Source organism: Myotis myotis, unplaced genomic scaffold (assembly GCF_014108235.1).
Source record: "Myotis myotis isolate mMyoMyo1 unplaced genomic scaffold, mMyoMyo1.p scaffold_m19_p_1, whole genome shotgun sequence".
Taxonomy (NCBI): domain Eukaryota; kingdom Metazoa; phylum Chordata; class Mammalia; order Chiroptera; family Vespertilionidae; genus Myotis; species Myotis myotis.
Window position 1 is genome coordinate 115,109,203 of NW_023416313.1, and position 16,889 is coordinate 115,126,091.

General features: G+C 40.9%; 1 protein-coding gene across 13 annotated transcripts in view; it reads left to right on the forward strand.

Moving 5' to 3' along the window:
* The window catches only part of NEO1 (neogenin 1), a 258,499-nt gene that overhangs the window by 65,025 nt on the left and 176,585 nt on the right, over window positions 1-16,889 (forward strand). For all 13 annotated transcript variants that reach the window (XR_004973933.1, XM_036348445.1, XM_036348476.1 and 10 more), the window contains 3 exons: window positions 1,688-2,005; window positions 12,673-12,948; window positions 16,473-16,626. Coding sequence is in view for 12 of the 13 variants with exons in the window: in XM_036348445.1 (XP_036204338.1) it covers window positions 1,688-2,005; window positions 12,673-12,948; window positions 16,473-16,626 (748 nt within the window). In the remaining variant the exon portion in view is untranslated. The remainder of the gene's footprint in view (window positions 1-1,687; window positions 2,006-12,672; window positions 12,949-16,472; window positions 16,627-16,889) is intronic.

The window sequence follows — 16,889 nt, forward strand, 5'->3', positions numbered from 1 at the left end:
GCTACAGGAATGTTCCTTGTTGAAATCTCCCGTTGTAATTTAGTCTTGATTGCTGTTGGCCCATCTGTCAGTGGGGTGGGCCCTCAGACTGACTGACTGTGGGGATTGACCCTGACCAGCTTCTGAGCGAGGGCTGACCCCACGAAGTGGATTTGTCCCCAGCAGTGCCTGGTATGTGCTGAGATCTTTGGGTGTGCCGCTTGTGGAGCTAATTGTTCCATGCTCTGATGTGATGTGAAGTCCGCCACCGGGTGTGTTGTTCTGGGGCCTCTTGGGAGGGACTCTGGGACAGGTCAGTGCCAAGCACTGCCTGTGACTGGCCCTGGGCCTCCTGTTTGGAGCTATAAAGCAATCTATAGTTTATGGCTGCTTCTGTTGGCCGTCAGGATGCATGGGAGGGGCCAAGCTGTACATCAAAGTTTTCTTCCATCAGTGCAGAGCCCAGGGGTTGGTCTGCAAAAGACCCAAGGCACCCTGAGGTCTGCATCCACCTGCTCGCTGCCTATTAGGCTCTGTCACTTAAAGAGCGTCTGGGTGGTACACGAGTTGCATGTAAAAGTCTCAGGATACAAGGCCAGCTTGCCACCCTTTGTGGAAGGCAGCAGAGTTCATCAGGCTGAAACCACCAAGATTTGGCCATGTGCAGGGAGGGCTTTGCATAGGACAGGTGGTGTCCATCAAAAGTGCGAGGGAAAAATGGCCCCCACTTTAAGCCACACAACCCAGTCTCTCCTCCAGTCTACCTGGACTTCTTCAGGAGTCTTTCAAGAAAGTCTTCACCACAGGCCACACATCCAGCTGACTTTTTTGCAGGGCATGAGCCTGGCAGTGCAGGATGACTGCGAGTTGGGAGGATGGGACTAGTGCATTTCTTCAGGCTGATATGGTATGGAGGGGAGTGGTCACCCTGAAATATGGCATCTGTGGGTGATATAGGGAGGGACTCATTACACGGACCCTGTCAGCTGTCCCTTCAGCTCTCTCTCAAGCCACACAACCCAGTCTCTCCTTTACAGGACTCTACTCTGGACCACCCTCCCTCTGCTGGAGCCTAGGGTGAGTGGCCGCAAATAAGATTTTGTGCCTCGGTCCTTTAAGAGGATGCTTGGGTTTCTAGCAGATTCCTGTTTCTCCTTGGTAGACAGAATCCCTGCTGATTTTTACAGCCAGATGTTATGTGGCCTCCTCTTCCCAGCTCTGGTGCTCTGGGCTGGGGACCCTGGCATGAGGTTAAGACCACATGCTCCTCATGGGCACCTTTGCAGCTGAGATGGCCAGCCCTTTTTGCATCTCTGCCCTTCCTACCAGTCTCAGTGTGGCTTCTTCTGTAAATCCTTGGTAATAAGAATTCTTTTCAGCTAGTCTTCAGATGGTTATTCAGGGTGATTGTTCTTAAGTTTAGTTGTAATTACAGTTTGGATATGGGAAAAGATGAGTGTAATGTCCACCTCCTTCATGACTATCTTGGATCATTCTTCTAATGTTCTTCTAAATGGGTCAAATTTTGATTTCTTAGTAAAAGATAATATGTATTTATTAGATATTCATAGTAAAATTACCTTATTTATGTATCATACCCTCGGAACTTAACTATTTGTAAATAATTTTTGGACACAATATATTTTCTTACTGAAATAGTAGAAGAAAGTTTTTCATAACTTTGTTCCTTTTTTTATTATTTTTGTAGGATCCAGCATTCGAACATTCACTCCATTTTATTTTCTGGTGGAGCCAATGGATACACTCTCAACTAGAGGCTCTTCTGTTGTATTAAATTGTTCAGCATATTCTGAGCCTTCTCCAAAAATTGAATGGAAAAAAGATGGAACATTTTTAAATTTAGTATCAGATGATCGACGCCAGCTTCTCCCAGATGGGTCTTTATTTATCAGCAGTGTGGTGCATTCCAAACACAATAAACCTGATGAAGGTTATTATCAGTGTGTGGCCACTGTTGAGAGTCTTGGAACTATTGTCAGCAGAACAGCCAAGCTCACAGTAGCAGGTAAGTTTTGTTAAATGAGTCATTTGTATTTTCAAAGTTTTATAAAGTGTAAACCTTGATAAAAGCATTATTATCCTAGACTTTTAATTTAACTGGTAACAGCAGATACACTCTTTAAATATTTAACAAGTATCAATTGATTACTCATTATCTAGGACTTGCTCAGTGCTGTGGGAATAAACTTTAGCACTTCCCACTTTCTGATGATCTACATGGCTTAAGGTTGCTATCAGAAGTACTGAGCCAGTTCTTTTTGTTTTCTTTTCTTTTTAACTTAGAAATGACAGAGGAAGTTGTATAGAAAAATTGAGTCACTTTAGTTGCTAACTTTTATCCTACCCTGCATTACCATTTAGTATGGCTTTGGAAAACTTGAAGTATAGCCAGATTCTCGGTTCCTTTGTGCCTTAACCAAGGAAACAACATTTAATTGGAAAATTTATTTTAAAAGCTGTAGGCTATATATATATTAAGGTGAAGAGCAGAAAGTTTTAAGGAGAGAAATATTCACTTTTTGTAGCACATACTTTTTTTTTTTTAATCTTTATTGTTGAAAGTATTACATATGTCCCCCTTTCCCTTCCCCACACAATGACCCCCCCCTTCTAGCCTGCCCCCGCCCCCTACTTCAGGCCTTCACTACCCTATTGTCTATTTCCATGGGTTATACTTACATGCATACAAGTTCTTTGGTTGATCTCTTCCCACCCACGCATCCACCCCGCCTTCCCTCTGCAATTCGACAGTCTGGTCCATGATAGACCATCTTTTTTGAAGAATGATGGAAAGTTTTAAAAAAATTAAGGATCTAGGAGAGTAAGATGTGGTTCCTACATAAGTCATATCTGTCTTGTATTAGAGACTGGCATTCCTCAGATCTAGATTTCTTCACTTGAATACCAGATGAAGTAGTTAGTTTTGGTTAAGTTTCACATTGTTCAAAAGGTGTATTATGATTAAGACTTAATATTTATACTCACTTGATGAAATGCTAACATGTGAAAAAAGAATATGACTGAGACTGTAGTTTCCCATATCATTCCCATTGCAGGTCATGGCTCCCTGTTTGTGCTCACTCTAGGTTGTATTTGCTCATTTATTCAGAGTATGATGACTCTTTTCCTCTTTGGAGCCCAATACTCAAAGTTGTATTGGGTGCCATAGAAGGCTATTGTAGTTACTCCATAATTATGGATTGAGTATGGAAAAATAAAGTCAGCCCTCTTGACAATCTGCCTTTTCTTATTTTTAAAATCTCTTTGCCAGCCATTCTCCAACATGTTGATAAATAACTTAGCATCATGACTGCCCCTACAATGTCACTTAGGTCACATCTTGTTTATCATTTATGTTTTTAAAATGGGTTTTAGTCATGACTACTTCCTCTCAGCTATACCTCACATCCCATCACCAAATCCAGTGAATTCTGCTTCCTAATTTCTCTACTTGATTCACATTCTCCTTTCTAAGGCTACTCACCACAGCCTTGTAACTGTCTTCCAACTTATCCTTCTCTTCCTCCAATCCATCTCCACACTGTTTCTCATACCTTAGTGACTCTCTAGTAACATGAGGTTAATGTCTAGACTTCTTGAGTCCTTTCATGAGCTGGCTTCTACTTCTTTAGCTTGATTTCTTTTTTAAAAAAATATTTTTATTGATTTCAGAGAGAAAGGGAGGAGAGAAACATCAATGATGAGAGAGAATCATTGATGGGCTGCTTCCTGCATGCCCCACACTGGGGATTGAGCCCACAACCCGGGCATGTGCCCTTGACCCTGCAGTCCACAAGCTGACGCTCTATCCAGTGAGCCAAACCAGCCAGGGTCAGTTTCATTTCTTACCACTTCATCCTGCTCCCTGCCTCCAGCATCACCATCACTACATTTTAAGCTGTGGCAGTACTGAATGTTTTCAGTTCCCTTTCCTTCTCTGCCTCTGACTTTTGCTCATGGCTTCCCCATTGCCTATTAATCCTGTCCTCCACCTTTTCCTCTCTTCTCTGCTGGTTTTGTTCATTCTTCCTCTTAACTTTCATATCTTACAAGAAATGTGTTTTTTTTAACCTAATATTTAAGTAGCAGGCAGTGTTAATACAAGATGATAAAAATGTTGGCTGCAAGATTCTATAGGAGAGTTGTTTAACCTGCTCTTGGCCTGAGTATCAGGAGGAAATAATGTCTAAACTAAGAAATGAATAGAAGTACTTTTTTAATAGTTACATCATATTCACTTATAGATATATTGTGAATTATCTAAGGATCCCCTTTTTGATGAATGGTCATATGGATATCAATGGTTATCTCAATTGATCTTACCAGAAAAAAAAAAAAAAGGCAGAAACTTATACCTTTCTGGTCCAGGATTTCACGTTTTACTTAGTAATTGGCTTTTTAGACTATTTCAGTTTCAAACTATTATTCTTTTTCCTTGTCTCATTGTTTGTCTTATGATGTTATAGGCAGTACTATAATGAACAACTTTGTAAATCTTTATTTCTATAGAAAAGATTACTAGGCTTAGTAATTTTACTAATTGCTGGATCACAGGGTATACTTCGTGTGATTTTAAAAATTAGCACTGAAGCCGAAACCGGTTTGGCTCAGTGGATAGAGCGTCGACCTGCGGACTGAAAGGTCCCGGGTTCGATTCCGGTCAAGGGCATGTACCTGGGTTGCGGGCACATTCCCAGAAGGAGATGTGCAGGAGGCAGCTGATCGATGTTTCTCTCTCATCAATGTTTCTAGCTCTCTATCTCTCTCCCTTCCTCTCTGTAATAAATCAATAAAATATATTTAAAAAAAAATTAGCACTGGATTGTCTAACAGTTCCTCAAAATGTTAACCAACCATATGACTGAGAAATTTCGTTAGGTATCTAATAACCAAGAGAAAAGAAAAAGATATGTTCACACAACAATTTGTCCATGAATGTTTATAGCAGCATTGTTCATAATAGCCAAAAAGTGAAACAGTGTGCATGAATATCAAGTGAAGGATGGATAAACAAATGTGGTATATTCATATGTGGAATATTATTTGGCAACTAGAGGCCCGGTGCATGAATTCGTGCACCAGTGGGGTCCCTCAGCCTGGCCTGCAGGATTGGGCTGAAACTGGCTCTCTGATATCCCCTGAGGGGTCCTGGAGTGTCAGAGGGTGCAGGCCAGGCTGGTGGACCCCACTGGTGCATGATCAAGGACGCGGGTGGTTGGCCAGCCAGGGAGGGACAGCGGGAGGGCTCCAGGGCATGTCCAGCCCGTCTCGCTCAGTCCCGATTAGCCAGACCCCAGCAGCAAGCTAACCTACCAGTTGACTGTCTGCCCCCCGCTGGTCAGTGCAAATCATACCAACTGGTCGACCAGTCGACTGTCTTCCCCCTGGTGGTCAGTGAATGTCATAGCGAGCGGTTGAGTGGCCTTAGCATATCATTAGCATATTACACTTTGGTTGAACGGACAACTGGACACTTAGCATATTAGGCTTTTATTATCTACTACTGTCCCAGTGCATGAAATTCGTGCAGAAGAGGGGGTGTCTCTCAGCCCGGCCTGCACCCTCTCCAATTTGGGACCCCTCGGGGATTGGGCCTAAACTGGCATTCGGACACCCCTCTCATAATCTGGGACTGCTGGCTCCTAACTGCTCACCTGCCTGCCTGCCTGCCTGCCTGATCGCCCCTAACCACACTGCTGCCGGCTTGATCAACCTCAACTGCCCCCCCTTCCGGCCTGATCACCCCTAACTGCCCGCCCCTGCTGGACTGATTGCCCCCAACTGCCCCCCTCACCGGCCTGATCGCCCCCAACTGTCCCCCCCCCCGCCAGCCTGCTCCCCCCCAACTGCCCCCACCCCGCCGGCATGCTCATCCCCAACTGCCCCCCCAGCCGGCCTGCTCGCCCCCAACTGTTCCCCCCACCCCCAACCCGCCGGCCTGCTTGCTCCCAACTGCCCTCCCCTGCTGGCCTGATCACCCCTAACCGCCTCTGCCTTGGCCCCACCACCATGGCTTTGTCCAGAAGGATGACCGGAAGGTCTCCCAATCTAATTAGCATATTACCCTTTTATTAGTATAGATAATAATAAAAGGGTAATATGCTAATTAGACCAGATGTCACTCCAGACATCCTTCTGGATGAAGCTGGGGCCGGAGAGAAGCCTGGGTCCCAGGTGCATTGCTGGCAGCCGGAGCGAAGCCCAGGTCCGGGGTGCCTGCTGGTGGCCGGAGGGAAGCCCGGGTCCTGGGTGCCAGAGGGAAGCTGGTGTCAGCAGCTGGGGGAAGGAAGGCTTACTCTTGCACAAATTTTGTGCATCAGGCCTCTAGTATAGGATAAGAAGAATGAAGTTCTGATATATACTGCAATGTGGATGTCTTAAAAACATTATACTGACTTAAGCCAGTTACAAAAGACCACATATTATATGACTTGATATATATGAAACCCAGAATAGGTAAATATATAGAGAGCCAAAAGATTTTTAGTTTTCTAGGGCTGAGGATGAGGGGATAAGGATATAGGTGGGTATGGGGAATGATGCAAGTGAGTACAAGGTTTTTTGGGGGGATGATAAAATGTTCTAAAATTATAGTGATGGTTGCAGAACTCTGTGCATATACTAAAACCATTGTATTGTGTATTTTAAATGGTAAACTTTATGCTATATAAATTGTATCTCGGTAAAACTTATAAAAAAAGATATTGCCAAATTGCCATTCTAAAAGACTATTTGGTTAGAGTTCTTTGGTTTCAAGCAATAGGATCTGATTGTGGCCAGTCAATCAAGATGAGGAAATTTTGAAAGAATACTAAGTAGACAGCTCATAGAATTAAATATGAACGGTCTTTTTCTCTGGGCTATCTCATTTCTCCACAGCAGAAAATTTTTTGTTTTACTGCTTGGGCTATGAGTATTTTGAGCTCAAAGGTGGGGAACTGTGTGTTCTAAATACAGACATTGTTAATTCCTTCTTGGCAGCTCCATTCCCACTCTCTCTCTTTTCTTCTGCGATTTTTTCCAAAGCAGCAGGACAGAGTGGCCTCCTGCTGGTGCGCACGAGAAGCTGCGGCATTTTCTGCCTCAGTGTCAGTTACTAGTCACTCCGTCTGCTTTCTTTATTCAGAAACTTTCAGAAATTTGTCTGTGGACTCCCCATATGTAGTTGTAGTTTTATGTTTTTAAAACTTATTCATTTTCATGAGACCTAAGGAGGAAGAATATTTTGACTTTAGAAAAAATAGAACTAGCTCTTGGTTTCATTCTAAGTTATTTTTCCCCTTTTGTTAGTTTCTGTGTTTACTTTTATTTCCTTCTAATTTTCTGATTTCTGAAAAGTGGATATTTTGTTAATTTTACCTTTATTTCTTTTCTTCAAAATCCCCTTGAAACAAAAAATAAAAATTTGTGACACAACTGGACAACCTGCATATGTGTGTCATTTACATAAGGACTGATTAACCATCATAAAACTAGAAGATTTGTAGTTGTTTCTCATAATTTGTTAGACCTTAAAGAAACATTTTATTGTATTCCGAGATGTACAATAATATTGTATTCAATATTGTATTTACAATATTGTATTCCGAGCATTTTGGTTAGAGTTCATATATACAAACATTTATTGTATTGTTTGTTTCATATATATCAAGTCATTTTATTGTATTGTGAGCATATTCAATAATATCACTTTTTAGATATTATTGTTAGTAATAGTACCTATATTTATTGAGTGTTTATGTGCTAGGCAGTATTCACTATATGAATTATTTAAGTATTTAATTAGTTAAGTGTTTAACTTTTATAACATTATGAGGGCTGTTACTGTTCTGATTTCACTAATGAAGAAACTGAGGCTTATTGGTTAGGTAACTTGCCAACATCACACAGTTACAAATGAGGTTGTGCAGTTGGGAGTCAGTGCAGATTGTGACTCCGGTACTCATGCTCTCAACCACTTTGTTCTGTGGCCAGTATAGCAGCGGTCACCAACCTTTCGGACCTCACAGACCACCAGTGGTCCACGGACCACTGGCTGGCGACTGCTGCTATATAGAGTATTTATGACTGCATTTTTTTTTGGTTAATATTTGATTTCGAAGTAATTTCAAACCTACAAATCATTGCAAGAATGAAACAAGAAATCCAATTTTAATCTTCACCATTATTAACATTTTACCACATCTGCCTTATCACATCACCCCCAATATGCACATACCGAAGTACATTTTTTTCTGAATGTTTTTCTGAACTATTAAGAGTAAATTCCAGGAAAAAACAAGATGGCGGCATAGGTAAACACCGGAGATTGCTGCTTAGCACAACCACTTCAAGAATACAACTAAAAGATGGAATGGACATCATCCAGAACCACAGGAAGGCTGGCTGAGTGGAAATTCTACAACTAGAAGGAAAGAGAAAAGCATACCGAGACTGAGAGGAGGTGCTGTGAGGAAGTAAAGTACAGAGGTACGGACACGCACATGGAGAGGGCTGGTGGCTGAAGACACAGTTGTCTTTTTCAATCGGTAGAGAATCTCAAGCTCTGAGCTCCAGTTCTGGGCGAGTCTCTGGGGACCCAGACTCATACGGGAGAAACTGGACTGTCTGGCATCAGTTGGAACTCAGGGGCAGCTTTCTCTCGGAGGTGCTTGCAGCGATTGTCGGGACACTGAGAAGCAGGGCCTCTGAGGGCAGCCACAGCTGCTTGCTGCACCCTGTTGATCCCCTGGGACCCCCGGCCCATCCAAGCCGTGCAGGGAGGCTTTTGCATATGAAAGGCCTAGCCCTTTGCAATCTGAAAACTACCTAACAAACTGCAGCTGGCCCAAGGCCCCATGGCAAGTCGCATTGTTTCACAGCTGGCTCCTGCTGGGTAGCCTCAGGCAGAGTCTAGATCAGCCGTGGGCAAACTACAGCCCGCGGGCCAGATCCGGCCCATTTGAAATGAATAAAACTATTGAAAAAAAAGACCGTACCCTTTTATGTAATGATGTTTACTTTGAATTTATATTAGTTCACACAAACACTCCATCCATGCTTTTGTTCCGGCCCTCCGGTCCAGTTTAAGAACCCATTGTGGCCCTCGAGTCAAAAAGTTTGCCCACCCCTGGTCTAGATTAACACCTCCTTAGAGATCCAAGAGCCAGTGTTCCCGGAGGTCAGAGTGGGACCATCCAGATTGCAGCTCTTCGGATCCATAAAGGACACACTCAGGGGGCAGACTCAGTGAGCACCAAAGCTCGACTGAAGCAAGTCTTGCCCCGGAGGGGTGTCTCCAGAACAGAAGTTCTCCCACTGCAGACACAGCTGATTCTCACAGCCAATTGGCCTGAAGGTCAACTCCTCCCAGTGATACCTACAACAATCAAGGCTTAACTATAACAAGACTGTGCACAAAGCCCACAAAGGGGTGCACCAAGAGTGTACACCTCTGGTAATTGGGGAGGCTGAGCCACTGGGCCCTATAGTACACCTAGCACAGAAAGCCACTCTATCAACAGAGGGAAGCATAAAAAATGTGGAGACAAAGAAACAGGACACAAAAGACAGAAATGGAGGAAAGCACACTACTGGATATAGAGTTCAAAACCACACTTTTAAGGTTTTTCAAGAACTTTCTAGAAACCGCTGACAAATTTAGTAAGACCCTCAAAAAGTCTGGTGAGACCGCCGATAAATGTAGTGAGAACCTCAAGAAATCTAGTGAGACCCTTGAGGGCATGAAAAAGGGCCAACTAGAAATTAAGCATACACTGACTGAAATAAAGAATATTATACAGAGATCCAACAGCAGACTAGAGGATTGCAAGAATCAAGTCAAAGATTTGAAATACAAAGAAGCAAAAAACACCCAACCGGAAAAGCAAAATGAAAAAAGAACCCAAAAATACGAAGATAGCGTAAGGAGCCTCTGGGACAGCTTCAAGCATACCAACATCCGAATATAGGGGTGCCAGAAGAAGAGAGAGAGCAAGATATTGAAAACCTATTTGAAGAAATAATGACAGAAAACTTCCCCTACCTGGTGAAAGAAATAGACTTACAAGTTCAGGAAGCGCAGAGAACCCCAAACAAAAGGAATCCAAAGAGGACCACACCAAGACACATCATAATTAAAATGCCAAGAGCAAAAGACAAAGAGAGAATCTTAAAAGCAGGAAGAGAAAGACAGTCAGTTACCTACAAGGGAGTACCCATACAACTGTCAGCTGATTTCTCAACAGAAACTTTGCAGGCCAGAAGGGAGTGGCAAGAAATATTCAAAGTGATGAATGCCAAGAACCTAACAACAAAGATTACTTTATCCAGCAAAGCTATCATTCAGAATTGAAGGTCAGATAAAGAGCTTCACAGATAAGAAAAAGCTAAAGGAGTTCATCACCACCAAACCAGTATTATATGAAATGCTGAAAGATATCCTTTAAGAAGAGGAAGAAGAAGAAAAAGGTAAAGATACAAATTATGAACAACAAATACACATCTATCAACAAGTGAATCTAAAAATCCAGTGAATAAATAATCTGATAAACAGAATAAACTGGTGATTATAATAGAATCAGGGGCATAGAAAGGGAGTGGACTGACTATTCTTGTGGGGGAAAGGGGTGTGAGGGATTCGGGAAGAGACTGGACAAAAATCGTGCACCTATGGATGAGGACAGCTGTCAGGGGGTGAGGCAGAGGGGGGTTGGGATCCGGGTGGAGAGGAGCTATGGGGGGAAAAAGAGGAACAACTGTAATAATCTGAACAATAAAGATTTAATTTAAAAATAAATAAATAAATGTATACCCCCCTCCACCATTTATAAAAATGTATGCTAAAAATATTTTTAACATAAATTAGGACTTTTATTACAAAAAGAGTAAATTTCAGATATTATCCTACCTAAATAATTCCTTGTATGTTTCCTAGAAAAGGGACACTCTCCTAAAAAACCATCCATCAATTTTGGTAATTTAATCTTGATATAATACTATCATTTAATCCATAGATACTGTTCAAATTTAACTGCTTATCTCAGTGGTCTTAATAGCAAAAAATAAAACAAAAGTAGAAACTTTTAACCTCCTCCCCGTGCCCCTACCCCCCCTTACTTTCTCAACCCGGATTACATGTTTAACTTAGTAGTTGTTTCTTTAGACTTTTAATCTCAGATCATTCTTTTTCCTTGTCTTATTTGGGGTTTTCTGATTGTCCCCTATGAATAGATTCAGGCTTTGCATTTTTTGGAGGAATAGAATAGTGATGCTCCGTTCTTCTTAGTGCATCGTATTAGGAAGCATGTGATGCTTTGTTTCATTACTGGTGATGTTAATCTTTATTATTAGTTAAGGTGGTCTATGCTATGTTTCTCACTATAAAGTTGATAAAATATTTCATACTTTTATTAATTTGGGGAAGAGATAATTTGATACCCTATAAATATTCTATTTCTCACCCAACTTCTACCTGTTAATTTTTGTATCTATTTATAATTTATTATCCCAGATTTTGCCAGAGGAAACTCCCTTCAGTCTGACTTTTGTGACCTTTTGATTTATCTACATTAGTCTTTGAATACTTGCTTCTTTGCTGTCACAAGACATTCCAAGTTCATCTTGTACTTCCCTATACCAGGCCTAGAATCAGCTGTTTCTCCAAGGAGCACTGGTTCCTTGTGATGGAGGATGGTATTTAGAAATCAAGATTAAGTCACCATATATATACTCATTGCCACTGGAGTGACATTGATCTGGACTCTCTGGACAGATAATTGTATATGAAACATACATATTTCATATATACACATTTGCATCTATATATACATCTTTTTGTAGTTGTATATCCAATATAATAGAGAGCTAATATGCTAATGGTCGTCATGCCATCATGCCGTAACATCCAATCACCAGGAGGCCGTGTGCGCAGGTGGCCAGGGCTGTGTGCTTGGCGAGACATGCGTGGGTGGGTGGGGACTTGATGCTGCCTCCTTCTTGACAAAGCCGCAGTGGCTGCCTGAGGCTCAGATAAGTCGCCGATGGCTCAGGCAACGAGGGCCAGGTCGAGGCTTAGGCAAACCACGGTGGCTGCGAGGGCCGAGGCTCAGGCAGCCATGTGGCTGGCAGTGGCAGCAGAAGAGGTGTGATGGGGGCATCACCTTCCCCTGATTTCCGGGTCGCCTCCTGCAGAGGGAGGCCAGAGGCAGCAGCAGCAAGGGGGTGATGGGGAGGTGCCTTCCCCTGATCAGCTGTGGGGAGCTGGCCTAAGCCGTCAGTAGGACATCCTCTGAGGGCTCCAGGACTGTGAGAAGTAGCAGGCCGGGCTGAGGGACCCCCCACTTCAGTGCACGAATTTTCGTGCACCAGGTCTTTAGTAATTATATAAAACCATAAGTTTACACTGTTACCTCTATTCTAGTCTAATATCATGGGATTTATTCAGCCCTTCTGCTTTTCCATATTTGCACTGTACTTCTCTGACTGTGAGGAATATGACAAGTATCCCTAGTACATTTACTTGTTTGATTTGTAATTCTGTATGTAGCCAATTTCCTGATTCATGAACCTCCTTCTTGACCCTGGTTCCACCATACATGTGGCCACATGGGTTGACTTGCTGCTGGTTCCCATCACTTCATTTAAAAGTAATGTTTAGCTACATTTTATTTCTTCCTTCTCTTTAATTTTCAGGTCTTCCAAGATTTGCCAGTCAACCAGAACATTCTTCAGTTTATGCTGGGGACAGTGCAATTCTGAATTGTGAAGTTAATGCAGATTTGGTCCCATTTGTAAGATGGGAACAGAACAGGCAACCTCTTCTTCTGGATGATAGAGTCCTCAAACTTCCAAGTGGGACACTGGTTATCAGCAACACAACTGAAGGAGATGGGGGACTTTATCGCTGCATAGTTGAAAGTGGCGGGCCACCGAAGTACAGTGATGAAGCTGAATTAAAAGTTCTTCCAGGTATTCATTTACTATCAGTGTTATGTTTATTGATGGGTAAAATTTGTTCTCTTAGAATTTTTTTTATAAACACTGTTAAAAATGTGCTGCGAAATATTAACGTCAGCATAAAGCATCTTACAAGGGGGGAAAAGAAGAAAACATACAAGAAAGATCTATACTTTAATGAATACATTAGTCAGTAAATATTTATCAAGCAGTAAAGTATATTCAATGTCTATTGCATTCTTCTTGACCAAAGAAACATTAACTCTGTGTCTTTTGTCAGGTCTCCCCACTCCTTTGAGTTTGGTTACTTCCCTATAATAGATTTTCTTTTTATATATAGTTAAATTTTTTTACTTGTAAGAATTAGAGTCTCACTCAGCCTAGTTCATACAACAGATGGGCAGAGTGGTAGCTGTTACTATAGCAGCTCTCAAGACACTGGTAAGCAAGAGTTCTTGGATCTTTATAATATTCCCTCACTTTAATGTAAAACCAGCTCCTCTTCCCATCTTTCCTTCTCTTTGTGGGTTCTCACTCTCTGCTCCTATTGGCTTTCCTCATACCTGTTTTGTGCTATCTTTACTCAACTGTGTAACAACTTCTTACCCATAACTTTCTCTCACCTGTAGCTCATTGTAGTCCCTTTAGCCTCTTGGTGTTTCATGACCTTTCAGCTTCTACACCCACAGCTAGGTGCCTGATTCTTTCCACATTTTTTATTTTGAATGTGAGTTTATGAATATAATTGGACCATCCCTATGTTGTGTGGGTAGTTTTTATATAAGACTAGAGGCTCAGTGCACAAAATGCATGCACAGGTAGGGTCCCTAGCGGCTGCCAGCTGCCGGCCTGGGCCTCCCTTCCCCAGCTGCCGGCCGGGGCCTTCCTTCATTCTGCACTGTCCCCTGGTAGTTAGCACACATCAAAGCGAGCGAGCAAAGTCCCGGTTGGTCGAACTCCGAAGAGGACACTTTACATCTTAGGCTTTTATATATATAGAAGATATAACCAGAAGTGGAATTGCTGGGTCATAGGCAGTTCCATTTTTAATGTTTTGAGGGTCCTCCATACTGTATTCCACAGTGGCTGCACCAATGTGCATTCCCACCAACAGTGCAAAAGGGTTCCCTTTTCTCCACGTCCTTACCAACACTTGTTTGTTGATTTATAGCCATTCTGACAGGTGTGAGGTGATATCTCATTGTGGTTGTAATTTGCATTTATCTGCTGATGATTAGTGAGCATCTTTTCATGTGTCTAATGGCCATCTGCATATCCTCTTTGGAGAAACGTCTGTGCAGGTCCTCTGCTCGTTTTTTTTTTTATTGGGTCGTTTGTTTTTTTTGATGTACAAGTGTTTTATAAATTTTGGATATTAACCCCTGACTGGATGTATCATTGGTGAATATGTTCCCCCATTCAGTAGGTTGTCTTTTTGTTTTGTTGATAGTTTCTTCTGCTGTGCAAAATTTTTTTAGTTTGATGTAGTCCTATTTGTTTATTTTTTTCTTTTGTTTCTCTTGCCTGAGAAGATATATCAGAAAAAACACTGCTAAGAGAAATGTTTGTTATCTTTTTCTAGGAGTTTTATGATATTGAGTCTTACATTTAAGTCTTTAATCTATTTGGAGTTTATTTTTGTATATGGTATAAGAAGGTAGTCTAGTTTCATTTTTGTGTGTGCATATCTGTCCAGTTTTCCCAACAACATTTTTTGAATAGACTGTCTTTAGCTCATTGAATGGTCTTGCCTTCTCTCTCATAGCCAAGAGGCTAAAGGGACTACAATGAGCTACAGGTGAGAGAAAGTTATGGGTAAGAAGTTGTTACACAGTTGAGTAAAGATAGCACAAAACAGGTATGAGGAAAGCCAATAGGAGCAGAGAGTGAGAACCCACAAAGAGAAGGAAAGATGGGAAGAGGAGCTGGTTTTACATTAAAGTGAGGGAATATTCTGGTTCATTGGTCTATATGTCTGTTTTTATGCCAGTTCCATGCTGTTTTGATTACTATGGTCTGGTAGTATAATTTGATATCAGGTAGTATGATTCCTCCAACTTTGCTCTTTCTCAAGATTGCTGTAGCTATTTGGGGTCTTTTGTGGTTCCGTATAAATATTTTTATTTGTTTTAGTTCTGTGAAATACTCCATTGGTATTTTGGTAGGGATTGATTGCATTGAATCTGTAGATTACTTTGGGTAATATGGACATTTTAATGATGTTAATTTTTGTTATCCTTGAGCATAGTATATGATTCCATTTATTTGTTTTTTCTTCAAATTTTTTTTTTTTTTTTTTAATTCAGAGGCACAGTCTCCTTGAATAATGCAACTTCCAATCTCTTATAGAATTTTTGGAAGACATTGTTTTTGGTGTGTTGGTTATAACGCACAGGGGTGGGTCAATGCCAGTCAGAGAAGCATCTTTTATGGTTGATGAGATACGTGAGAGCAGGTTAATGTCAGTCTTATAAGCAAGTGATTCTGTTGCTGAATGACTGACATTTAAAGCCTGAGGCTGTCACTGATTGGTTGGCTCTCAAAAGCATGTTCATTGAAGGGAGTTGTGCCTGATCTGTTAGACAATTTTTACTTGTTACCATGACTACAGAACCATCATCATTTGGTTCACAAGTTTTAAGCCAGATTTGATAGTTGTTACTATGGCTATAAAACATTTTTTCCTAAGATTGTGGGGACAGGAGTCACATCTCTTTGCCTAAGAATTTTTTTCTTCTCACAACTTAGCGTTAGAAATATTACACCATCAAAACTTAGAGAACATATCTTTTATCCATAAGAATGTGGCCTTTCATATGTCCATAAGAGCAACTATATAAAGTGAACACACATACAGTGTTGTGTATATACACACACACACACACAAATGTGTGTGTATGTATATATATGTATATATGTGTGTGTTTATATGGTATATGTATATGTATATATGTGTATATGTATATATGGTATATATAGTAATCTGTGTATAATATGTGTATATGGTATATATAGTAACCTGATAGTTGTACAGTTATAAAATCAAAGGGTTGACAGACTAAGTGAACCAAGTTAAAGATGAAACTCAGAAAGATTTTTAGAAGTAACACACTGACACTGGGAAGGAAAGGAAACCTTTTATGATATCACTGGAGTGGGGAGGATGCTGCTAAGGGTCCTGAGCTTGCTCAGTCTTTTATCTGTTTGTTGCAGTCATGAGGCATTTGTTTGTTCCTATGTTTTAAAGTAAAGGGGATTTATGTCACACCTCCCTCAGTTAACTAGTAAGTACATTGAGGACAGGAACGATAACTTATACACCTTTAAGACCCAGAGAAACTGGCACAGTGTTTTGCACATAAAAGTTATTTAAGAAATGTTTGCTCATCTAAATGGAATTTTCTGGTGTCACTTTGCTTAAAATATTTTACTATATAAAACCACACAGACTGAATAGGAATTTGTCATTTTCATCGTTGAAGTTGTAAAGTGCGTTCTTAATCATTATCTTTTAAAAAAAAATTTTTTTTTTTAAGGTTCCAAGGTCACATCAAACTTGGTATTTTTGAAACAACCTTCTTCCCTAGTCAGAGTCATTGGTCAGAGTGCAGTATTGCCATGTGTTGCTTCGGGACTTCCTCTTCCAACTATTAGATGGATGAAAAATGAGGAGGCACTTGACACAGAAAGGTAATGTATACCTAAAATCCTTTTTCAACCTTAGCTTGAGACTTGTTCTTATGTGGCAATATTGATTAATAAGAAAATGATTATCTACTTTAAAAAATTTAAATACATCATAATCCTTATCATCCTTGACATATGTTTGTATGCTGTATATGATTAGGATGTTTAAAGAAAAAAATGCTTTCAAAATATTAAGGGATAATTATTCCATTTGTTCTTTCTGAGCTGCAGTATCCTTAGCTTAAAGCCTCAGGACCTTCTTCTCT